Source organism: Triturus cristatus, chromosome 1_1, assembly GCF_964204655.1.
Source record: "Triturus cristatus chromosome 1_1, aTriCri1.1, whole genome shotgun sequence".
Taxonomy (NCBI): Eukaryota; Metazoa; Chordata; class Amphibia; order Caudata; family Salamandridae; genus Triturus; species Triturus cristatus.
Window position 1 is genome coordinate 1152276238 of NC_140579.1, and position 25528 is coordinate 1152301765.

Consider the following 25528-nt stretch of genomic DNA (forward strand, 5'->3'; position numbering starts at 1 on the left):
ACACAAGTGCCTCTTTTAAAGCCAGATAAACAAAGAGACCCAAACAGCCTGACAGAAAATCTGCCACCTGCACAAGATTACATTGCTTCTTTCAGCCTCTTTTCCGCATAACTGCAAGTTTTTATTCACGACAGCATGGATGGTGCCAACACCCTGCTCACCAGCCTTCCTGACATCACAGACTTCCAAATTAAAGCTACCCACGAGGCTCAGCTAAATGAGAACATTATCACATCACCCCCACTCTACTTGCTCCCTTCTCCTGCTCGCATCACATTCAAATCCTTCTGCATCGTCTACAAGGTTGTACACACAAAAAATGCATCCATGTATAGCCTGAAAACTCCACTCACAGCTCTCACCAAATATTCCTAAGAATAACAAAACAAAGAAGAAAATAAGAAGTCAAGCTTCCTCCTCCGTCACTCAACCTCTGGAGCACCCTCCTCACCATCAAACGTTCCCCTAACATCTGGCCTTCTTTCCTCTCTACATGCTACCAGTGCCAGAGAAAATCACTTTCTCCAACTGCCTCAGGACAAGAGAAAGGCATTCCCTATCACTGCTACCAGGAGAAATCACACAAAAGGAGCTTTCTGCAGCTGCTGCCAGAGGAAAGCATTCACTGTCACCAGAACTAATCACAAAATAACTTTCTGAGGGTGCTCCAATAGACAAGTCTCCCTACAACAATTTCCCGGGCAAAACTACCAAGAACGGGAAAAACACAATCTGCAAATGCACCCAGTGAAGAAAAAAACTCTGCCAATATCATAGGAAAAAGAAAAGCACCTTTTACAACTGTACTCTCAGCAACGACTCCAAGAACCAGAGAATTTGCACCTCATGAAAATCACTAGAGAACAACACTACATCAATGGCCGCAAATCTAATGGGAATGCACATTCCTTTAATCAACTGAGGACTATACGTCACAATACATGCAAGTATCACTATCTCTGCAGGAAGATCCACTCATGGTTTTCGGTCCTACAATGCCCCACCCACAAATATGTTGAATTTAAACTATGGACAACTATGCGTCCAGCACAACAGGCTATGAGCCTGTGCCCTATGCAGGATTTGCTTGCTGTGAACAACTTCAAAACATAGCCCCACCTGTGTATTCAGGGTAGCAGATGGCAAGCTGACTCATTTTAACCTTCTCCTCAAATAAGTCCCTCTTGTTCAGGAAAAGAATTATTGAGGTTTCTGTGAACCATTTGTTGTTGCAGATGCTGTCGAACAGTTTCATGCTCTCATGCATTCGGTTCTGGAAAGAAATAACGTTGATTATCTAAACAGTTGTGCTAGTTTAAGGTTCTCGAGAGAAATACTGCAGACTAAAGAGTGTTTGGGGTTCAGGTAAACTGGTTGCAGAGTCAGCCAAACCAATTCCAACGTGCAGTCCCTATGAAGTAGCCGTATTTCACAAGGGTCTGCAGGGACGGTGTCTTCATTTATAAAAATGCTGCATATGTGAATTCCCGACGGACATAAACGCTGTAAAAGGAATTGTGCATTTACAGCATTTTATATGTTTAAACTCCTTTCATGGGAGGAAAATGCCATGTTCCTTCAGTGCTTAGTATCAATAGTTTAGCCTGACTCGGAGAGCTCCCAATAATTATAGACAGGAGATCTAACAGATTTCAACCAAAAGACTTGAATGGAACCCCAGCTCCATCAATAGGAAATCTCTCGGATGTTCGACTTTACCTCCTATCACCAGGATTACAAGGAGCTGAATTTGAATAAACTATCCAAGCCAAAGCATCACCTATGTTTGAACCAGTACCCTAAAGTACAATACTCTGTATCAAATAACAAGTAACGTATCTTTGCTACCGCGTTATCTGGTAGAAACTATCCAGCTGCAGATTCCTTACCATAGAATGATCCCAAGGCATCAGAATGGATCTGGACATTTTTCGTGAGCAGTACTTCTGCGCGCCAGTAGGTAGCGCTGATTGGCTCCGTGTGGCGTCAATTGGCTTTGGCAGAAGTGACGTGTGCAGCGCCTATATAGGCACCAACCCAGCGCACTGTCAGTTTCTTTTCACAATTTTCCACACCAGGAGACCAGAGTCACAAAGAAAACTGAATACTGGTGTGGAACACTAAAGCCCTGAAAGGAAAAAAACCCTGTCCCTAGAAATCCTTTTGCAGAGTGTGAAGGATGGGTGGGAATCTGCGGCTCAATAGAGTCTCTACCGGAAAAGGCATTACCAAAGGTAAGTGACTTGAACATCTGATTGAGACTTACAGCTGCAGATTCCTTACCTTAGAAGAGATACCCAAGAACTAACTCCCCGGAGGTGGGTCTGCAGAACAATTTCACACCAAAAACTCCTCAAGGACTGAGCAGGCAAAGAACCCATTCCAACGGACCGGACTGCCCAGGCAGTAGTGTTTTGTGAATGTGTGTAGAGAGGCCCACATTGCTGCCTGGCATATGTTCATTACCAGGACTCTGCATGCTAACATAATGGTCAAAGCCTGGTCTCTCGTAGAATGAGCCTGCAAACCCGCGGGGGGTTGATTCTCAGCCAATGAGTAGCATATTTTAATGGAGAGCACAATCCACCTGGAGATGGTCTGCTTCTGCAAGGCCTTTCCCTTCCTTGCTACTTCATACCTCACAAAGAGTTGGTCATCCAGCCAGAACTCTTTTGTGGTCAAGGTAGAACGATAACGCTCTTTTTGCGTTCAGTTGGTGAAGTTGAGCCTCTTCTTTAGAGGGACTTGGCAGAGCGTAAAAAGTAAGCATGGTGATGGACTGGCCTACATAAAAGAGTGACAACTTTCAGCGGAAAGGAAGCTCTAGTTTGTAGTACCAGACTGTCTGGGTAGATGTTCAAGTATGGAGTCTTGGATGACAAAGCTTGAAGCTCACTGGCCCTCTGGGAAGATGTTATTGCCATCTGGAAGGCCGTCTTGATGGTAAGAAGCCTGAGAGGACACTTGTTAATGTTAATATATTTATGTTAATAATGATTTATAAAGCGGGCGTACATCGGGTGGTTTCATGGCGCTATAGGCTTTGTAAGCTAACAGTGAACAGCTTTAATTATAGGCTTGTGTAACAAGCCACGTTTTAAGGGATCTCCTGAATTGCAAAAGGTTGGTGCAAAAACGGATCTCCAACGGGAAGGAGTTCCACAATCTAGGGGCCAGTGTGGCAAATCTTCGGCATCCTAGACGTACCCGATTGAAGACGGGGATAGTGAGAAGAGAAAGATGGGCAGAGCGTAGGTTCCGAGAGGGTGTGTGCCTGAGTATCAGGCAGTTAATGAATTTGGGGTTGTTGCCATGCAGGGATTTAAATATAAGGTAACCAACCTTGAAAGCACAGCGTGGGGAGATTGGACGCCAGTGTAATTCCTTCAGCAGAGGGGTAACTGGTTGCCATCTAGGTTGGCGAAGAATCAGTCTGGCTGCCTGATTTTGGGCCATCTGCAACCGTTTGAACAGAGAGATCGGCATACCCAAGTATACAGAATGAGCATAGTCTAAATGCGATAGGACAGTGGAGGCTACCACTTGGATCAAAGCTTCCTGTGCGAGAAAGCGGTGTATTTTCTTATTTTCCTCAGTTGAAAGAAGCATTTAGAGATGACCGAGCCCACCTGAGTTTTCAGTGCCAGGTCACTGTGGAGGGTGACTCCTAATGTTTTGGCCGATGGGGAATGGGAGGTGGCGGTCCTAGCTCTGATGGCCAGTAGTGTGGGCCCAAAAGCTTATGGCTGTCCCCAGTAAGAACAAGCTCTGTCTTGCCGGGGTTTAGCTTAAGGTGGTTGTAGTCCATCCATTGTTGAATGAGTAGCATGGTGGCCTGAAATTCGGTGACGGAACTATGCGAGTTGTATACCAAGAAAACCAATTGTAAATCATCCGCGTAGTTATAGACTGTCACATTCTTATCATTGAGGGACTGAATCAAGAGGACAATGTAGAGATTGAACAAATGGGGGGAGAGAGCGGAGCCCTGTGGAACGCCACCGTTGGTTTTACGCCACAGGGCCAAAAAATGGTCTTGCCAGACGGCCTGGGTCCGGTCTTCCAAGAAGGAGGAAAGCCAACCAGCCGCCGTGCCTTGGATGCCAGCTTATTTAACACGGTCGACCAAGATGGAGTTGTCAACCGTGTCAAAGGCGGTAGAGAGAAGCACCAGAGCCTGGGGGGAACACTTATCCGCATTATGGCGAAGAGTGTCCAGAACAGCGAGGATAACAGTTTCCGTAGAGTGTGCCGGACGGAACCCTGCCTGATGAGAGTTGCGGTAGTTGGAATCTTCCAAGAAGCTGGACAGGCATTTGGCTATGTGGGTCTCTAGCACTTTTGCCAGAAACGGGAGCAAAGAGATCGGGCGGTAATTAGACAGAAGAGAGGTGTCAGCTCCAGGTTTCTTCAGCAGGGGTACCACTATAGCTTTTTTGAATGCTGTAGGGACTTGACTAGATGAGAGAGAGAGAGAGATTCGTTCAGTAGCGAGAGTGCAGGCCCTGGGTGGACTGATAGGCAGTCTTTGAGTATATGAGGTGGGCAGCAGCCGGAGGGGGCACCTGATTTAACTTTAACTAGGAGCTCCTGAAAGATCTTGACGCTAATGGGGGGAAAGCAGCTGAGTGTGGAGTTTTTACTGTGCATGGGGACGGCAGTCAACAAGGAGGGATGTTTAGGGATACTGGCTTTAATGGTGGTAAGTTTTTCAATGAAATAGTCGTTTAGTGAGTTGCACAGTGCTTGAGAGGGTGTGGCCTTATCAAGGATCCTGTCTGGGTTGGACAGTTCATTCATAATGGCAAATTTCTCTTTGGAGCTTTTATTGGTGTTAAGAATACGTGAGGAAAAGTGAGCAGCTTTAGCTGCGAGAATTGCCTTCATATATTCTTTCCGGGCTGAGGTATACAGAGATTTCTTGTCAGATGAGTATTCCCGACGCCATTGCCTCTCAAACTGGCGCAGGGCTAATTTCTGCGATTTAAGTTCAGGAGAGAACCATCTCTGGGCGTCGGCACGTCTAGCTAGCTTGACTTTCCTAAGGGGCGCGTGCAAGTTACTAGCCTCAAGAAGCCATTGAGTGAGATTCGCTTCAGTGACATTGATGTCAGTGCCAGGAGACGGGTTAGTGTTGGTCAGAGTGTTAAGGAAATCTTTTTTATTAATGGAATTCCATTTCCTGGCAAAGCCGCCTTCGACTGTGCTGGCTTTATGTGTGGTTGGGAGTACAAGCGTAATTTTTAGAAGATGGTGGTCAGACCATAAACAGGGGGAAACTACGGGGGTTGAAGTGGTTACGCCACACGTCCAGACCTGGTCCAGGATGTGTCCTTGCAAATGGGTGGGGGAAAAATCTGTTGGGTGAAGTTTAGATTAGTGAGGAGGTCAGATAGCTCCGCAGATTGCGGTCCTTCGTGAGGGTCGTTATACCAGTAATTAAAGTCGCCTATAAGCAGGACCTTGGCGTGGTCAGTGGCAATTTTTGCCAACTGTTCGCTGAGTGAGAGGGGAAAGTGAGCCATCTGATTCTGTGGCCTGTAGACTAATACACAAAAAAATGTGCTTGTGGTGGATTCGAGTTGAATTACTATATTCTCCATCCCATTATGGGCGAGACAGACCAGAGAGCTGAACCTGAAATCGGTGTGAAAGATGGCTGCAACCCCTCCCCCTGGTTTACCCGATAAGCGGTTGGCATGGATAATATAGTAATTAGGTGGTATTGCTGCAAGCATATCAGGGGTAGAGTCTAAGGTAAGCCATGTTTCTGTCAGAAGTAGCATATCAGGGGTGTCAGTGAGCAAGAGGAGGAAGATGTCAAGCTCATGCTTGACAAGAGAGCGTGTATTGAGGTAGTAAATTGATAAGGGCGTAGGCTGGAGTTTAGCCAGGTGTGACACATTGTTCTTGGGGGTGGTAGGGATCTGAATTTCTGGGAATGCACCTCTTTTAGCGAGGATTCCTTGCTGAGCAATCAGAATTTGTTTTTCAGGAGCGAGGTTTAGAAGAGGAGAGTGCATCATTTTAAGGGTGTCCAAGGGGTAGGTGTGCAAACGGGCATGGTGCCTGGGCCCGGTTGGGCGCGTCGAGCGCAGACGGGCTTGCCTTTGAATCGCCTTTGGCGTGCCCCCGGCGCGGCCGCTGCGCTCCCACGCTGCTAGCTGCATTTATTACCGGTCCCCGTCCACAGCTCCGCCCTCTCGCCGCCTGATTGGCTGCTACGGGGAAGAGACTTGGGGCAGCAGGAAGCCGGGAACAGCCGACTTACGTGCAAGAGCAATTCATTAAGAACAGCAGGAAACGGTGATGTTCAAAGTGCATACAATTTTAAAAAGATTAAAATTCTAAGGTGCATACCATTTTAAAAAAATTCTGAAGAGCAATGTTAAATGCAGAGTAAGTAGCGATTTTGGTGGCCTGAATTATCGTTCGAGTAGCACAAATCTCTTGTGCAAGGGCTTAAAGAGAGCACCCATCAGAAAAATTCAGGACCAGTTTAAGGTCCCACTGAGGCATGATGAAGGGAGAAGGGGGACACATATATTGCAAACCTTTCAAAAACCGATGTACAATAGGGAATTGCAAGAGGATGGCTTATCAGGCAACCACGGAACAGCTGATTTAGCAGAAAGGTAGCTCTTAACAGTGCCCAGAGCAGAGCCCTGCTATGCAAGAGAAGGAACAAACAGAAGAACCTGAGCGAGGGGAGAAAAATGAGGGTCAATCTGTTTCTCGGCACACCGTACCACAAATGTGTCCCAATTGCCGGTGCATACCATTTGGGTGGAGGGACGCCTGGCTGTCAGAATAACATTGCAAACTTCGGGGGGAAGGTTGATACCTTCCCCTGCTGTTACAACAGAAGATCCTCGCGAAGAGGCGCTCTGATCGGAGGACCAATGGCCATGCTCAACAGCTCCGGATAAACTTTCCGAGCCCAGCCCAGAGCCACAAGAAGGACTTGTGCCCGGTCGTTCCTCCTGATCTTCCTGAGAACTGTTGGCAGGAGTAGTATGTGTGGAAAGGCGAACAGGAGGCCTAAGTTCCACTCAAGACGAAAAGTGTCTCAGTGCAAGTGTTGTCTTGGAAATTCTAGAGCGCAGAACTGCTGACATAACAGGTTCTCGACGGAGACCACAAGCCTCTGATGTCCATCTCTCACAGATGGCCGCACCACCCCAGGAGTGACGCATCTGTCACTGCCAGATTTGGTTGGGGGAGAGAGACGGGTCTGCCGCTGACCCAATCCAGGTTCGTTAACCACCACTGCAGATCATGTGCAGTTCCCTCTGAGATCTGGGCCATGTTGGAGAGATTTCCCTGATGCAGCGCCCACTGGAACTTCAGGTCCCACTGCAGATGCCGCATATGCCAGTGGGCATGTGTGTCACACAGGATGCAAGAGGCCGTGAGGCCCAGCAGCCTCAGTCAGTTTTACCAAAATCCAGGATAGAGGCAGAAACAACAGTATCATATTCCGAATATCTTGTACTCCATTCAGGAACATAAGCCTGAAATTGCACCGTGTCCAGAACAGCTCAGATGAAAGGGAGCGTCTGAGAGGGAGTAAGGTGTGACTTCGACATGTTGAGGTCCGACATAATCTGGAGATGGGAGACAACAGCCTGAGCGAGCACACCTTTACTAGCCAGTTGTCGAGATGGGGGAAGACTGGCACCCATGATTTGCACAGATGAGCTGCAATCACCGCCATCATCTTAGTGAACACCCGAGTTGCGCTGGTAAGACCAAAGCAGAGCCCATCGAATTGAAAGTGCTTGTGGCCTACCATGAACTGCAGGTAAAGCCTGTGGGCAGGCAGACTGGACGGAGATGTGGAAGTATGAGTTGTGCAAGTCCAATTCGAGCATCCAGTCTCCCAGGTACAGAGCAGACAAGACTTGAGCATGCAGGAGCATTTTGAACTTCCTCTTGAGGAAGAAATTGAGAGGGCGCAGGTCTAGTATAGAACAAAGGCCTACGCCCTTCTTGGGAACCACAAAGTAGCGAGAATAGCAACCACAACCTACTTCTGGCATCAACACATTCTCTAGGGCTCCCTTGGCCAAGATCACTGTCACTTCCTAGAGGAGCAAGGTAAGATGGTTCTCTGTGAGCCAGTCGCAAGCAGGTGGCATGGGTGGAGGGGAAGTTACGAAGAGGAGGGTGTAGCCCCTTTGGACAATTTGAAGAACCCACCAGTCTGGTGTTATAGACCTCCAGTGGGGCAGGTGATGCTGTATCCAGCCTCCCACTGGGCACCCATGATAGTAAGAGAGCAAACTATAAGGGTTTGGAGGCTATGGCTGTCGGGGGTTGGTGGACTGGCCCAACCTCTAGCTGTCCGACCCACGAGGCCTGTGGGGGTTGCGCTGAGGCTGGGAAGCGTGCGCGCCGCGGTGTCTGGAAGGGTACAGATACAGCTGGAAGCCCCTTCCATGGCTATGAAAGGAGGAAAAGCTTAATTGGGGTTGGTGAGGGGTCAAGGAAAGGCCCAAGGACCAGGCCATAGCCCTGCTGTCCTTAAAGCGCTCTGGCGCTGAATCTGACTTGTCTCCTAAGAGACAAGAGCCATCAAAGGGCATGTCCATACATGATGCTTGGACATCCCCTAAAAAGCTAGGCTGTCCTGAGCCAGGCATGGCACCATAAGGCCACTATCAAATAAATCGCTCTAACTACCGAGTCAGTGGTATCCAGTCCACATTTGATCGTGAACTTAGCTGTGTCTCTGGCATCAGCAACAGCCTGGGAGAGTATAGCCTGTGCCTCCTCTGGGACCATGGGCAGCATCTGCGCAACTGAGTCCCATGACACATGGAAGGAAGGATCAGCCTAAAAGGTACACTGTGTTCACGGATCGCAATGCCACGCTGGTGGAGGAAAACATCCCTAAGGTGTCCAGCCTCATGGATTCCCTATCTAGAAGAGCAGTAGGGAATGAACCAGGGAGGTAGAAGTTTGGACCACCAAGCTCTCTGGAATTGGGTGCTGTTTGAGGAAATTGGGGCCCCCTGGGGCAGGCAGTGGGCAATCGTCCTATTCACAGGAGCCCCTGTGCTGGGCTTGGACCAGGACCCAAGCAGGATGTCACAAAGCACTTTACTGAATGGGAGAAGCGGTTCCGAGGGAAGTCACTGCCAGCTGAAGTAACTCTTTAAAGACGTTAGTCTTGACTGCCAGAGGGCAGGCTAAGGTCCAGGACCTTGGCTGTTCTTCTCACCCCCATTGCATTGGACGCTCCCTCCTCCATAGCCACATCAGGGGAGAAAGCATGCCAGTATCTCGAGAAATGTTCAGCCCACTGGCCTCCGCCAAGTCTCCTCACACCATTCCCTTTGGGGTCTAAAGACTGGTATTCTTCAGGGTCCTGCCACCCCTCCCAATCGTCCAAGAGTCCTAGCCTATAGGAATAAGACTTCGGCTCCAGCCTGGAAGGCATGGCTCCAGTCGGCGTCGCACAACGCCCCCTCCAGCTCCATGTCAGAAGTGAAAGAGAATGGGGACAGCCGCGCCAGGAGCATCAGCATTGTGACCAGTGACAGGGTAGGTCAAGGCAGTACAACCGGCGCCGGTCTGGATTCAAGAGGCTCGACTGGTGCCGGGGCTGCTGGCGTGGAACAAGTAGGGGCTCCTCCTGAACCCGTGGGGCCTAAATGCATGCCGGAGGGGACAGGCTGCTCAAATATGAGGCGCATGACCTCATAAAACTCGTGAAGTTGAGCAGGGGTTGCTCTAGCTCCTGGAAGCTTGGGGAAGAATGGAGCTGACCCAGGCACTGGCTCAACCACGAAGCTCGACCTCGAATGACTAAGCTTCCTCGTCCCATCAGCCAATGGACTCTTCTTGCAGTAGGATTTACCCGAGTGACCCAATGACAGTGATGAAGACTTCAGGCTCTGCGACCGACCACGGGACCTTCTTCTCGACAAGAATTGAGACTGCCGTGGCATCTCACGTCAAGCCACCAGAAGGCATTTAGATTAATTGTGTGACTTTCGATGAAGTTCTTAACGTCGTGGTCACACTTGAGGCACCAGAGGCAAAAAAGGTGTGGGTCCATCACAGACATCAAGCGGCGAAGGGTGCAGCAGGGCTTGAAGCCAGCGTTCCTAGATGAGATTCCTGCCATACCAGGAGAAAACATCTCAAAAAGGCTTCAACAAAAGTTGAAAAGTCTAATCAAAAAGTGACTAGGGGTAGCTCTCTCCGGGTCTGTGCTTACTGGCATGGAAAGAAAAGAACAGACATCAGTGCGCTGCGGTGAAGCCCATCTATTGCACCGCGCATGTCACTTCCAGCACAGATAACGCCACCTGCCTGTGCACAGGGGTACTGCTCATGAAAAATGTCCAGATCCAGTCCAACGCCTGGGGATAATTCTAAGGTAAGGAATCTGCGGCTAGAAGTCTATCAGATAAAAATGTACAAGCTTACATTATTGATCTGCGTCCTAATCAAAGCTTTTAGAAAATAGTTGTACCAGCAGACCTTTAAGAAAGGGAGGGCTTTTAGCCCATCATATATAGAGTGAGCATTAAATAAATAAGTAGCTACTTGTAATGCCAGTGCACCATCAAAAACTTCTTTGAATTAATGGTATTTGAACATCTGCACCTTGTTGCATGCCTCAAAAACATAGGTCCATTTCCATTTTTGAAAACTATCTCATTAAACAAACGTGCCTTTAGAATTGAACATTTTTACAAAAATAAAGTCATTTAAAAGTAAAACTTACCAGCGTAAACTATATTTGAAATAAATTTGGATGAAAACCCAGTTTAAATACACTTTTGAAAAAAGACAGGAAAATAAAGCAGAAAACATGGTATTTAGGCATCACCTTTTTCATATGGAAATGCCAACAACCCACTGTCCCAGAATGTTCAGTAGTGTCAGTAAGGCAGTTCATTTTGACTGAAAGGTTCAAGTGAGGAACCAGATTTTAAAGACCAATGGTTGCTCATAAATTCAAAGATACCCACCATAATGGAGAAATAGGATCAAAAGTAAGGAAAATGTTACTTACCCTGTTAACATTGGTTCATAGCATATAGTGCTGTACATTCAAATGCTCTGCATCCTCCTGCCATCTAGTGTTGGGCTTAGACATTTGCAGGTTGTTTCTCACTTAAGTGTTACGAGCCACGAGTTATAGTGGCACTCTTCCCTTAGTTGGCAATACACATATAAACTGACTACATGTTACGATTGTTTTTCGCATACGTCTTGAGAGTAGTATACAGTGGTAAAGTAAATGCATTATGGTGCACATGTCTATTGCTAACGGACGCTAGTTTACAAGGAATAGACCGGTCATCAGAGCTGGACGTTTCCAGAAAGGAGAGTGGAGGCATGTGAATCTACAGCACTACTTGGCACAAACAGATTACGTTTTCCGTTCGTAACATGTACTGCTGTAGCTACATATGCTCTGCATAGAATGTAAAGAGTACCCTCCTAAAAGTGTTGGCAACCGTGTGAAGAATGCCCATGTCTGCAATATGATCCTTAAGACCGCCTGGCCAACCACTGCCTGCTGTCAGGCTAGAATATCTACACAATAGTGCTTAATGAACATGTGTGGCATTGACCAAGTGACTGATTTACTTACGTCAACTAAGGGGATATGTCCCTAGAAGGCCATAGTTGTGTCCTTCTTGCATGTAGAGTGCACCCTGGGTACAATAGCGAGGGCTGTTTTACCTTTGTGGTAGCAAGTTTGGATGCTTTGTTGTTATTTAAATTTATGGGTCACACAGCTACCCCGAGGGGTTTCCCGACGCCAGCCTGGTAGGTGGGAAAAAGGGAACAAGAACATTACCGATTAAACAGCCATGTTTTCAAACATCTGTGAAATCTAAACGGTTTCCTTATGTAATGAAATGGGGAGAGTTCCAAAGGGAGGGTCCTTAGTAAGAAAAGGACCGACAACGCATTCAAATAAGTTTGATTCTGGGGACAGTAAACTTAGACTGTATGGCAGAGCGCAGGGGACGTGAGGGTATATAGGATTGAGCTAAAGATTGCAGTTATTGTAGGGCCAGACCAGTTTTGATTTGAACATATAGCTCAGGGCTTTGAATCTGATACGATTCTCCACCTTTAGCCAATAAAGATCGCGAAGAAAGCCAGAAATAGGTTCAGTCTTAAGAACATGGCAGAGCAGCCTGGCAGCCGCATTTTGCACCACCTGCAGTCTTTGTATCACAGCTTTGTTAGAACTCAAATAGAGGACATTTTCGTAGTCTAGTCTAGATGTAACAAGGGCCTGGACTCCTGTTCTCTGAGTGGAGAGGGGTAGCATCCAAAGAATTTTATCTAATCATTTAAAAATGGTGAAACAATTTGAAGCCACCTTTGTGACTTGTTGTTTCATCGACAAATGGTCGTCGATGATAAAGCCCAGGTTACACACCTGATGAACATGCCGGGGTAATGCACCCATTTCAGGGGGGCAATGATGGGGACCCCAGAGATCTTGTTGCTTCCCTAAGATCATAACTTCAGATTTTTTCTCCAATAAGTTTGAGTAGATATTTTGCATCCAAGATGCAATTTTCCTTACATCAGACTGAAGAGCCGATGATTCAGATTTCTTAGAGGAGGAGAGAGAAAAGTTTATCTGCGTGTCATCAGCATAGGAAAATAGGGACAACCCCGCCTCTTCTGCAACATCTGCCAGTGGGTGAACGTAAACATTAAACAACAAAGGGCTCAACACAGAGCCTTGTGGCACTCCATAAGGGGACAGATCGGATTTAGAGCTGGCAGTGGAAGGGAACATACGGTTAGTAAGAAAGAAGTAGAGCCATTGAAGAGCTAAGCCCTCAAGACCCAAGGATTGCAGAGCTCTCAACAAAACAGTGTGAGACACTGTATCAAATGCGGCACTCAGGTCCAGTAAAATAGGGGCCACCGTGTCAAAAATGTCCAGTCGGTGTCACAGCATTTCGGTGACTCCTAGCAGAGTAGATTCAGTGGAGAGCCTAGTTCTAAAGTCCGATTGAGAAATGTGAAGGAAGTTCTGGGACTCAACAAAGGAGGACAAATGGGAATTCACATGTTTTTCAAGAATTTTGGAAAAAGCTAGGAGCAGTGAAATAGGACGAAAATTGGATGACACAGTTGGATCAGCGTTGGCCTTCTTGAAGAGAGGGAGCACCATGGCATGTTTCCATTCTGGAGGGACCAAGCCATCCTGTAAGGAGGCGTTGAGGAGACTCAAGCTGTTTCAAAACGGAGATAGGAAGTAAATCACAGCGAGAGCCAGATTTAATGTTTGCCAGAAGCTGGTTGAAAGAGCTCATTTCCAAGAGAGATCAAGCTTCCAGTTTGTTGATGGATTTAGTATTCCTATGAGTCTCCAACATCGTGGCACTAGTTGCATTACGGATGGTATCGGTTGGGTGGTAATTATTTAACAAATTGTCACTAGACAGTGCAGAATATATTTTTTCGACTTTGCTCACATTGCGTTTCATTGAGGACAAGAGGTGTAGTCTGACTTTCCGACCCGGAGACTTCTTTAACCACCTTAAACATGGTCTTGGAGCCTTTCTGAGCTTGTGATAATTTAAGAGAAACATACTCAGCTCGAGCTGTTTTGCAAAGAGTATGGTAGTCCCTTATGGCCTTTTTATAGGTCAATTTAGCGTCGGGCATATCGTTTTTCTCCATTGTCTTTCTAGGGTTTTACATCTACCTTTTTCAATTTTGAGCCTCTCGGAAAAGCAGGGGTCTGGTGGTCGATGATTACTAAACCGTTTGTTTGATAAAGGGAGGCAGGTATCTACTGATTGTAAAATCCAACTTTGGATAGCCCCAAGATCCGCAATTGCCATCTGTTTGATCGCTGGTGTGCTTTCGGCTAAGGAATTGTTTAAAGCTCTAACTTTAGATAGGAGCTGACCCTTGTGAGGATTAGCAACAGTTGTCCACATTGCTAAAGGGGCTGATCCTACCAACGAAGTACATGATGGTACGTTTGACAGTTGAGGTGTAAAAGGCACTCTCTGTTACCAAGCCGGCTTGGGAGAAAAAGACTGGTCTGGTTAAGATGACAAGGGAGACCACATAAGGGAGGAACTTGGGGTTAGTTCTGAGTACCACCCTATCGTTAACAACCTGAATGAAGGTGTACTGTAGTGTGAGGGCTTGCAACTCACTAATAGGTTTTAGAGATGATATATCCACAAGGAAGGCCGCTTTTTAGGAACGGCACTGGAGAGGGCAAGAGTGTAAGAGCTGAATGTCAAGAACCATGAGTCTGGTATGGACTATATAACAAATTCCACACCGGAGTGGGTGGGAACTCTGGGAGAAAGAGCCTTTTGAAGCCTTCCGTGAAGGCTTTAACAATGGATGAATGTTTCCTGTTTTGCATGTAAGGTGCTATGGCTGCTAAATGGAGCCATATGGAGGTGTAGGCTAGGCCTGATTTTTGGAGATGTGGCAGGTAGCAGATGTTATCCTGGATTGCAGGTTTTAGGGGTCCAGGAGTTTGTGTATACAGTAGTAAACACATCTTTTCCACTTTGCTGCATAGCAGGCATGTGCAGTAGGTTTTCTGGAATCTCTTAGGATGTCCTTGCAATCCTGAGAAAGACGCAGGTAGCCACACTCTAGGACCTCAGGTGTCCAATCAATAGATTGAGCTGTTTGAAGTCTGGGTGTTTGATCTGATCCTGTTGAGGTGTTCTGGCCTGTTGGGGGACTTTTCTGTGAGCCACCAATCGGCTTGACAGGCATCCATAGTAATGGTAACTTGCAGAATGGGGTTTAGGAAAGGCATGCCCTGCAACAGGTTGTTATTGTTTTACCACTGCAAAAAGTGATGCGCGCTGACCTTTACCAACACTAGATCCTCCATTTAACACTCAGTCTGTGGCCATTGGGCTGGAAAGCACTATGGCAATGCATGAGGCCATCATGCCTAGGAGACACAACGGTTCCTACTGCCAGGACATTCTTTGGGCTCGAGTAGGCATTGCCTGTGACTGAAGTTAGTACCACCCCTAAGAAGGGCTGAGTTTGGAGAGGTTGTAGGTGAGACTTGGGGCATCTAGATTGAACCCGGCACTGTTAGGGCAGTGAGATGGTAGTCTGGATATGCACTAGCACTGGTGCTTTCCTGCGCTCTTGATCAGCAAATGGTCGAGGTAGGGGAATATCTGAATTACTTCTCTTACGCGGGAAGCCACCACTGCTAGGAACTGGATGAAGACCCTTGGGACAGAGGTGACGCTAAAGTACTTTGAATTGACAGTGATGGCCACTTACCCCGTAGTGTAGGTAACGTTGGTTGCAAGGATGAATGGGGATGTTAAAGTAGGCATCCTTGAGGTCTAGCGCCCCCATGTAGTTGCCTTTTTGAAGAAGAGGAATCATATCATACAACATTACTATATGGAAGTGTTTGGAGAGGATGTACAGGTTGAGGGGCCTGAGGTCTAGAATGGGCCTGAGGGAATTGTCCTTCTTGGGAATGAGAAAGTAGCGACAGAGTAAAACCCTATGCCCTCCTGGTGAAGTGCACTGGTTCCATGGCCTCTTTTTGAAGAAGTGCTTCTACTTCCTCCTAGAAGACTGAGATATTTTCTGCTGAGGGTGTGGTTGCGGGTGGCAATTTGGGAGGGTTGTGATGAGTTCTAGGCAGTACCCATGGCGAACCAACACTAACACCCACTTGTCTCATGTGAATTTCTGCCAGCGAGGAAGAAAATCCTGTAGCCTGCCCCAGACAGGTGTGTGTGATCGGTGGGCAGGCTGAGGGAGTCAGTGTTTTGAGGTGGAGGCCCCTCTGCTGGAACCTCCTTTACAGCTCCCCCTACTGCCGCTCCTCTATGCACCCGGTCTGTACGCTAGTGGTGTTAGGGTTGTTTGTTACTGCCTCTAGTAGAAGGAGAAAGGTCCCAGGAGGGTGGCTTTGGATCCAGCCCTGTACAGAGGTGTTCGCCATTAAAGGGCAGGTTGAGCAAATATTGTTGGACTTCGGATTTAAAGGCAAAGAAATGGAGCCATGCAGTGCGTCTGATAAGGACGCTGGTGTTGAACCCTCAAGATGCTGTGCAGGCAGAGTCCAGGGCACAGTAAGTCCTCCCCCCTCTTTTTAAACTATTCAGGGAGATGCTTAACTAGTTCTTGCATCTTGTCCCATTGAGCTCTTTGATACCGAGAGAGAAGACTGACCGCATTAGCTACCCTCCAGCGAGTTGTGGCTTCTATGGCTACCCTCTTCCCAGCAACATCAACCTTCTTTCTTGCCTTGTCTGAGGGGGAGCGCTGCCAGAGAAGAAGCCTGCTTGTGAGCGGTACAGACTACGAGGGAATTGGGAGGCACGGGTCATTGGTGGAGGGGGGATATATTTTTTCCTAGAACCATGGCATTACCACTCTCACCCTGACCGGTCCTTTGAAGGTGCCTGCTGCAGTTTTCAACATGCTTTTCAGCATGGGGAGGAATTGTACTATCCTCTCGGACCTAGACAATGTCCCCACTAAGAAATTAACTTCCTCCTGGAGGAAATGCATATTCCCCTTGCGGAAGGTGGTCTCACTTTGATTCCAATCCTGTTAGGAGATGGTGTTGTCTGGAAGAGATGCCCTTACCGGATAGAGATTCAGGTCTGAATCTACCAGGGGGATCAATATCATAGTCGTCCAATGGTTAACTGGTGGGCACTGAATACAATTGTGCATCATAAAGGTTGGTCAGATGGAAAGGGCTGCCTTCCCCTATAGGAAGAGTGTGGGTAACCCTCTGGAGACATGGAGGTGGTGATGTAGGAAATGGTAGTGGTGGAGGAGGTGATGGAAGAAGAGGAAGGAGACTGCTGACTCTGCCCTTGCACCTTTTATGCTTTGGAACGGGAAGGAGCGGAAAAGCAAGCTTTTCCTCAAAAATTAATGTCTCTTTCCAAGGTAAAGTGTCTGTAGGCTTGGGTGGGGAAGCTTTGTTTACATTTTCCATGTCTGAAATAGTGAATGAACAGTCTTTTTTGCCTTGGATCTATCTCCTGAAGGAGATACTGAAGGCTGCGCTGCAGCTAGTCGCTAAAGTAGTCTTTGGTCCAAATGCGGCTTGAAGGCTGGTTTTGGGACTGCATCAGAAGTTTCTTCAGCCTCAAAGGGGCTAATGGATTGTGGAGTAGCCTTGAACTCGACAACTGCTAGGGGTGGATGCCAGTGGGTGGGAGTGTTGAGGGCTGTGAGGCCTTTGGCCGGTGCCAACCAGAGCCCAAGGGTGGTGGCAGTCCAAAAGGCTGCACTTTAGGTGGGGGGCTCAATGCCAGACTCCCTCGAGGGTGGCACTCTGCTCAAACGTGGGGCCTTTGGGAATATCAGGTGTGTTTTTCTGTGTGAACAGAACTCATGGTACAGGTTGGTGGGCATCCAGGCGAGGGAAGTATCTGAAACTCTCTCTGGATCTGAGTCAGAGGGAAAAGATTGCCTTTGGGATAGGAGATACTCGTGGATCGTTTCTGAGAGGTGTTGTCGAGCAACATGGATGATAAAGGTTTTTTCCCCTTGAGTATCCAAATCTAATTCACCAATTGGGACCAAACAAAAGTGCGAGGAATGTGCTGAACTAGGAGACCCAGATGTACACATCCGAACCCAATGGCAAAAAAAAAAAAAAACTGTCTAAAATTGAGTAACTGCCCATACGCATTGCCAACTAAGGAAGAAGTCACATTATACCGTGTCACTCAAAACACTTCGAAGAAAAAGAACCTGCAAATGTGCGAGTCAAACACTAAATGACAAGAAAATGCAGGGCATGGGTACATCCACCAACAAATGCCATGAACATTTTTTTCCTTCTTCATTATGGCTACTACAGGGAGTCTGAGCTTTTCCTGGCGGTGGGGTATACATACACACTGATACAAGCTCTTTTGTACGTCTGAGGTGGATGCCATCTTCAGTTTCAATATTACACAGGCAAGACAAATTCTGCTATTGACAGATGAATCTCCTGACCAATTATCTAAGTTTCTTGCAACAATCTCTTGCTAACATTATCTCCTGCAAATATAAGTGATTTTTTGAGGGACCAAAGGACAGCTGTGTATATACAGTAGCAACAAATGCTTCCATGTTGCCAGGCAAGAAAACAGCCTAACTAGTAAAGCAAAAAATAAAAAAAGCAAGTTCATAATGAACATGTAACTATGAAACCATGCGAAGACTAATAAAAAAAAATAAAAAAAACTGTCAAAAGTATAAAATAAATTCACCTCACCTCCCAAGCACTTAAAGTAACGCTACCTGTGTGGGGCAATAAACTGCTTTATTATGACTTATTATAACTCCTTCTACCCAATAGCTGTATTATGAGAACTCCTACCTTAGAAAGTAACCTAAGGGCAGCACAAAATGCAGGGCTGGATTACCTATTCTTAGGCTGACAGAACATACATGCAATATTATGGGTTGGATACATTTTCTGAAGGTGGCGAGCTGCACCAAGTCTCAATGCAAACAAGCATTTGCAATGCAATAGGTCTCGCAGTTACACAAGTTAAAGCTATTGGCATTGTAAATGACAATGCCCTTTATTTATGTTTTTAAAACGAAAACAAATATAAAAGGCATTGTTATATGCAATGTCAATATCTCAAACTTGCGTAAATGCGAGACCTTTTGCATTGCAAATGCTTGTTATTAAATGAGACAACATCAACTTTCTTGCCCCCTGGGTCCCTGTTAATAATCCCAAAGTTAGCTGGTGTGATCACTGGTGCCGTTGTGGCTGGGCAGGTAGCGGCCACTGTCTTTTTGTCCCACTTGTCACACACCTGACACTCATAGGCGTTGAAATGTCACTTAATAATTACACTGAAATTATGAGTGTTACACACAGCAATCTGAAACCTTGGCAGTTATGAGGGAGTTATTGCTGGCAGGGTAGTACGGACATTACGGGGTCACAAACAATGCAGACAATACGTGCTGAGGGGCAATTCTACTTCAGAGGATCAGTGAGCATTGCTCTGCGGGTTATCCTGTCGCATATTTCCTCTTGGGTTGCAAAAAGTGTCACTCAACAATGTCACACGAAATCCGATGTCACATGGACTGTAAACATGGCAGCCTTGCTTACCCCCCGCCCCTTTCATATAGAGTCGACTGGTTACTAGGAATTAAAAGTTATCTCGCCCCAAAGACACCTAATCCAGTAAAAAGAGACTGGTAACATTGCCTCAAAGGTGGGATCTCTCAATGGAAAATTAATATTACATGCAGCTATCGAAAAACTCTTAATGTGCCGTATTGACTGCTCAAAACAAGACGCAGAGCGATTAAGAACTCAGCACGTCTTCTGCTTAATGTGCGTCATCAGACTGTTGTTTCCAATATTCTACGTTTGTGTATCATCCTCCTTTCGTACACGCTACGCGACGCAAATATCACTTTCGGGTGAGGCTACTTGGTCATAAAAACATTTCCTGTGCAGATCTTCCCTATAATAAGCCAGACCAAGAGTAACGTAACGCTTGCGCAGGGGGTGGGTTCTTGTCAACAACCACTGAGCCTATAGGCAGAATAAAAAGACATTTTTTTTACCTGATCTTTTTGTAATCTTGAGGTTTCTTGCAGAGCAAAACAAGCATCGCTCATTCTGGATTCAGGAGCTCTGTTCTGTTGACAGGGTACGACTAGATAGTGTAGAACTAAAGCACAAGCTCTTGTTTAAAGGGACAGAACCGCTTCAGGGGGCAGGAGGCAGGAGTGTAGGAGGAGTCAAGGGAAAGCAGTTTCTACACAGATTGGAGGAGGCAATGTTTACAACACCCAGCAACAAGCGCATGCCATGACGTATTTGCTCGGCTTTCTTGCCTGCTAAAAGGTTTCTTGTCTTTATGGGGCCATGTGTTTGGCCCCATAAAGATAAGAAACCTTTTGCGATGAACGCAAAGCAGGCGAGGCTGTCTAGATGGGACAGCCGAAAAAGCCGAGCGAATAAGTCACAAGGAGCTCTTTTCCAATGGATGGCCACCGTTTAGCATAAACAGTGATGCCAGCCAATGGAAAAGAGGGGCGGGGCTTAATGCACCTTACAGAAAACACCCCATATCATTAAATCTCGCCAGCGAGACTGCGCATGCGCGTAGCCTATGCCAGGCGAGACTTAATAAATGATATATAGGTGCATAATCAATAAATCACCCAGATAACTGAAGGACAAAAATCCTATACCTTTTATGTGCCAGACACTTAAGACCATTCAATACTAGCCCACAAAACTGCGTTTTTAAAGGCAGAGAATGAGTTGTTAAGGAACCGATATTATGATGAACTATATCTTATTCATGTGTGCATTAGGCTTGGCTCGGACTCACTCCGCTGGCTGTTTTAATGGTCAGAAAAAATCCTCTTCATAAGAGATGTAGAAGACAGACATGGTCATTCTTTAAAGGGGAACCTATTGATTAAAACACCTATGCTTTACTCCCATGAAGTAGAGGTCTCCTAACAGCAGACGTTTAAAAATACATCCTTAAAAGAATCCATTACCTTTGAGTAAGATATTTGTTTAGAAGCAGTAGTCAGTAACAAGACTACTCCTACTGATTTAAAAGTGCAGACTAGAACAAGCCAAAAAGATGAAGATATGAATGAAGATACCTAAACCGCACAAATTGTTACCTGGCTCCTCACTGTTTGCCTGACACATGAACTGCTCCGGGACTCACGGGGAACCACAACATCCAGCAGGACTAGCGCGCAAACGCGCTATAAAGGCAAGACGCCAGCCCGCGGCGCCTTGTAGCCGCACAAACTGTTCCCTGGCTCCCCGCTGTTTGCCTGACACACGGACTGCTCTTGGACTCACGGGGGACCACAACATCCAGCAGGACTAGCGCGCGGACGTGCTATAAAGGCAAGACGCCGGGACGTGTGCGGGGATGAGCCAAGGTGAAACCCGGGCCAAGGGCGGGCCCGTCCATGACAGTCAGAGCCCGGAAGAGGCTGGGCTGGGCCCCCCCTAACATCAGCATAACGGTCGGGTACTGTTTATCTTGGCAAAATTATGTTGAAAAGAAGGGCCTTGGGGGACAAGAATATAGGAGGGGTAACTGCGACCCTGGACTCTTTTCTGATTAGAGTAGCAAGTGCTCTTACACACGAAATAGAGCTAACTGAAAGGCGCCTTTCAATGGAGTTGCATCTTTTCCCTCTGGGGTTAATTCCGGATAGATCCAGCGAAGTTTTACAGGCCACGCAATCATTTCCAATATTGCTAACATCATCGGATCTTCTACCAGGCCAACAGGAGTCTAGGCCTTCCTTTTCACCTACTCAGGCCACACTTAGGAGGGAGATAGAAAAATCCCCCGTAAATACGCCCCAAAAGGAGCTTACTCCTAAACCACCGGCCAGGTGCACTAGAACAGGGGGTACTATAAACACGAAGCAAAAACAATCTAAAAACACTCTGGTTACTAAACTAAAAGGACCAGAAACTAGGGTGACAAAACCGAACATTATAACAGTAGTCCCCCTAGTGGATAGTCCTTCATGGGAAACAGCCTATACCACGTAGGCTTTTCTACGCGTTACGTTTACAACGGAACACTTACCTCGTAAACGTCTTCACAGTGCGTATTGCTTCCACGACGTCTTTACCATGCAAGCAACGTCATCACGGAACGTCTTCTTCCTCATCCAAAAAAATGCGTCAGTCCTTTTTTAGTGTCGGCGAAGACGCGAGAAAAAGGCAAAAAATAAGAAGAAAGGGGGCTGGGGGGTCTCCCCCCCTGAAAAGAAAAATCGGGGTAAAGGAAAAATCGAGGTAAAGGCAATGCGTAGAAAAAACATTCCGTTGTAACGCATGCGTGGTAAAGGCATGCGTTGCAACGGAATGCGTAGTAACAACATATAATCGTCCTTCATTAACCCAAGTTCCCCCAGATGAGTCCTTTTGTAATTAAGTAACCAAAAGGCTGGCAGCTATAATGGATCCTATTTTAACAAAATTGTCTGAAATTGAAAGTAGACTGGCGGATCTTGAGTCACAGAATTGCCTATTATTATCTAGAGCCCCTCTTATAAGAGACTCTATCCAGGAATTTCCTAGAGGGAACAATCCAACTCAACTGAATAAAGGTTTGGAACCATCCATAAGTAAATCAACGCCAATTCTACTGGCTGATAATATTTTGCTCCCCTCATTGCCGCGAACAGGAATCTCTACTCCAAACATAAATGGGGATACTCTAAACACTCAAGAGAAGAGTGAAAGGGATTCATTGTGACAGGTACCATCATCCCAAGAGGATTCAAGATGGCTTAAGCGAGTAAGAGGATCTTCTGAGATTTATATAGGAGCACCAGGTAACCAATTGCACCAATCTCTTGATCTCCCACCAGCAGCAGCTCCACTGGTATTGGTTTTGGAGAACGTACCCCCACTTCGAGAAAATCAGAGTGAATCCACAAGACAGCTGATGGACAAATGTCATTGGCTAACAGCCAATCTCAAGGGTTCACAAATGAGGAGTTATCAACTGTTCACTAAAATCATAATGGCAAGGAGAGTGGACTGGGCGGATGGTACAAGAAAATCTTTTACTGGTGACTGTGTGGTTAATAATTTTAATGAACCGTATATGGGACCACCTCTCTTAGATAACCTTCACAGATTTTCCCCAAGGACTTCGCAGATCATCCCCTTATCATTGGATCATTTTTATAATCAAAGTGTTAAGCCACATAGGGATTATGGGAATAGTAGAATTCCAGCAGATATAGACCAGAGAGTTAATGAAGGCTTAAATGCTAGTTTCGGGATAAGGCTGCAGAACAGATTTACACCTCTCTCAGATTTGGAGGCGAGTGATTGACTAATTCCACCACTAGTACTATCAGGGAGTGAATATACTTTGGTTCTTCCGGTGCTAAAACCACAGGCGAAACCCCCGAACTCACCAGTTAGAGAGGTCTAGTTTTGTAGCAATTACCAATCCAAGTAGTCAGGAGAGGGATAGGAGTATTGTACCTTTGCTGACTAGTGTAGAGGAAAGTGGGTACACTATGGGATCCTGGAATATAGCAGGAATAGCCTCCAAGTTAGGATATCTTGTTTTGCATACCCTGTGGCAATCATGGGAGATTATAATTTTTCAGGAGACTTGGGCTACGGACCCAGTCTTCTTCCCCGGGTTTCGGAGTTTTCATACCCCAGTAATTCCATCGACATCCGGGAGGGCAAAGGGGGGCTATTAACTCTTATTGCGAATACTACACCCTATCAACTTAGACCAGTTGGCCTTACCAACAGCCACTTTCAACTTTTTCAAATGACTAATAAAAATAGGGATACTTGGTTATTCATTAACTATTATAATAATGAGTTTGGGAGTAATATGAAGGTAGTCTTAGACATACTAGTAATAGAGTTAGAGAGTCTCCATTTGACTAAAACTAGGGGTCGTGTAAACATTATATGGGCGGGGGATTTTAATATCCATCTATGTAAATATAATGGGACTATGGTATGTGGTCTGGAAGATCCTTATGGTAACCCTTTACGGCATTTTCAACACAATGAGTATGACGAATCCCTAAATAGATTAATATGTAAGTGGGACTTGGAAATAATGAATGAAGTAAAAGTTGGAGCGACAGGGAGCACCTTTAGAGGGGGAAACCAAGAGTCTGTGATAGATTTTGTTCTATATATTCAATTAAGTATTCGGTCTAAATTAAAAGTCCAACATCAGAAAATGGAGGACGTGTCCCTGTCCAGGAAAAAAATGGAGACCAATTGTTATGTTATTTAGGATTTCTATAGCGCACAGCTACTCCATTGGAGTGTCCCGGCGCTTTTTATTGGCAGCTTGAAAACATAAAATCATAACACAGAAAGACAAAAGAAAGACAGCAAAACTGAGGAAGAAAGCATGCTAAGAGGCAAACAGCCATGTTTTAAGGTCCTTCCTAAAGGTCAACAAATTAGACGTGCTACGTACAGACAATGGCAAAGCATTCCAAAGCTGCGATGCCTTCAGCTTGAAGGAACGACCCCCTACGCGCGCCCTCTTTACTCGAGGGACCACCGTAAGGAAGAGAGATTCGGATCGCAAAGATCGAGCCGGGCGATAAAAAGTAAGCCTCCTTTGCAGATATTTCGCGCCCGAGGCATAGAGAGCCTTATGAGCCAGCGTCAACGCCTTGAAGACTATCCGCTTCCGGATGGGCAGCCAGTGCAGCGACTGCAGAAGGCCTGACACTCTGGCTCGCCTATGAAGGCCGAAGATAGCCCGAGCAGCCGAGTTCTGGACCACCTGAAGGCGCTGTAACAGATACTCCGGAAGACCCAGATATAGGACATTAGAATAGTCCAATCTGGAGCCAATTAAGGCCTGCACAGTGATCCTCCTGTGCTCTTCTGAAAGCAAAGGAAGAAACTTCCGGAGCATCTTCAGGAGGCCAAAACATGTACCCGTAAGACCGACGATCTGAGATCTCAGCGTCAGACCATTGTCGATCTTAATTCCCAAATTTTTTGCCTGCTGGGAGGAATGTGCAGGAGGAAACATATTAGTCGGCCACCATTCCTGCCAATCTGGATCAGAGGTACAACCAAAAAAGAGTACCTCAGACTTATCTGAGTTGCATTTGAGGCTGTTCAGCTGGAACCATTTGAAAACAGCCCCAAGGCACTCACGAATACTCTCTCCGTCAAACTCCTCACCTTTCCCACACGTAAAGAGGAGCGGAGTATCATCGGCATAGGATACGATCTGGGCCCCTAAGGACTCTGCCAGAGCGGCCAATGGAGTCATAAAGATGTTAAAAAGAGTCGGACTCAACACAGAGCCCTGAGGGACTCCGACTCCCAAAGGCGGCATCACGGCAGAGCTTGGGGAGACCCAGACCGTTTGTCGACGGTCCGCTAAGAATGATCTAAACCAGCTGAACACCGTCCCCCTCAGACCGATCTCATGAAGTCTGACGAGGAGACCCTCGTGGGGGACGGTGTCAAAGGCTGCCGACAAATCAAGCATGACAAGCATAGCTTTACCTCCTGAATCCAGTGCCTCCTTAATGGCTTCAGACACCTCCAAAAGCGCCGTCTCGGTGCTTAAATTGGGGCGGAAGGCAGATTGAGTAGGATGAAGCAGATCGTTGGTTTCCAAAAATCCAGAGAGCACGGTGTGCACGTGCTTCTCCACAATTTTAGCCAGCGCAGGAAGAAGAGAGATTGGCCTATAATTGGCCAACGCCTCAGGGTCTAGGCCAGGCTTCTTGAGGAGGGGGATCACCATCGCCTGCTTCCAAGCCTGCGGGACCACCCCCTCACACAAAGAGAGATTCAAGAGTGGATTTGCCAAGGGATTTACAACTGCCGCCATCTTCGCCAAAAATTTGGCAGGGCATGGGTCAAGAGGCGACCCAGATTTAAGATTGACCATCGATGCCAATGACGATGCAGCTGAAATAGGCGGAAAAATCGGCCAAGATGAACTGCTCAGGAGCCGATGGAACTGGCTCATCCGCAAAACTGAGGCAC

At 46.7% G+C, this 25528-nt stretch overlaps 1 protein-coding gene across 2 annotated transcripts in view; it reads right to left on the reverse strand.

Annotated features, from left to right (window-relative positions):
• LOC146871768 (guanine nucleotide-binding protein G(i) subunit alpha-3-like) overlaps positions 1–25528 on the reverse strand; it is a 636405-nt gene that overhangs the window by 4543 nt on the left and 606334 nt on the right. For both annotated transcript variants that reach the window (XM_085651295.1, XM_085651291.1), the window contains exon 7: positions 1120–1273. In XM_085651295.1, coding sequence (XP_085507421.1) covers positions 1120–1273 — 154 coding nt within the window. The remainder of the gene's footprint in view (positions 1–1119; positions 1274–25528) is intronic.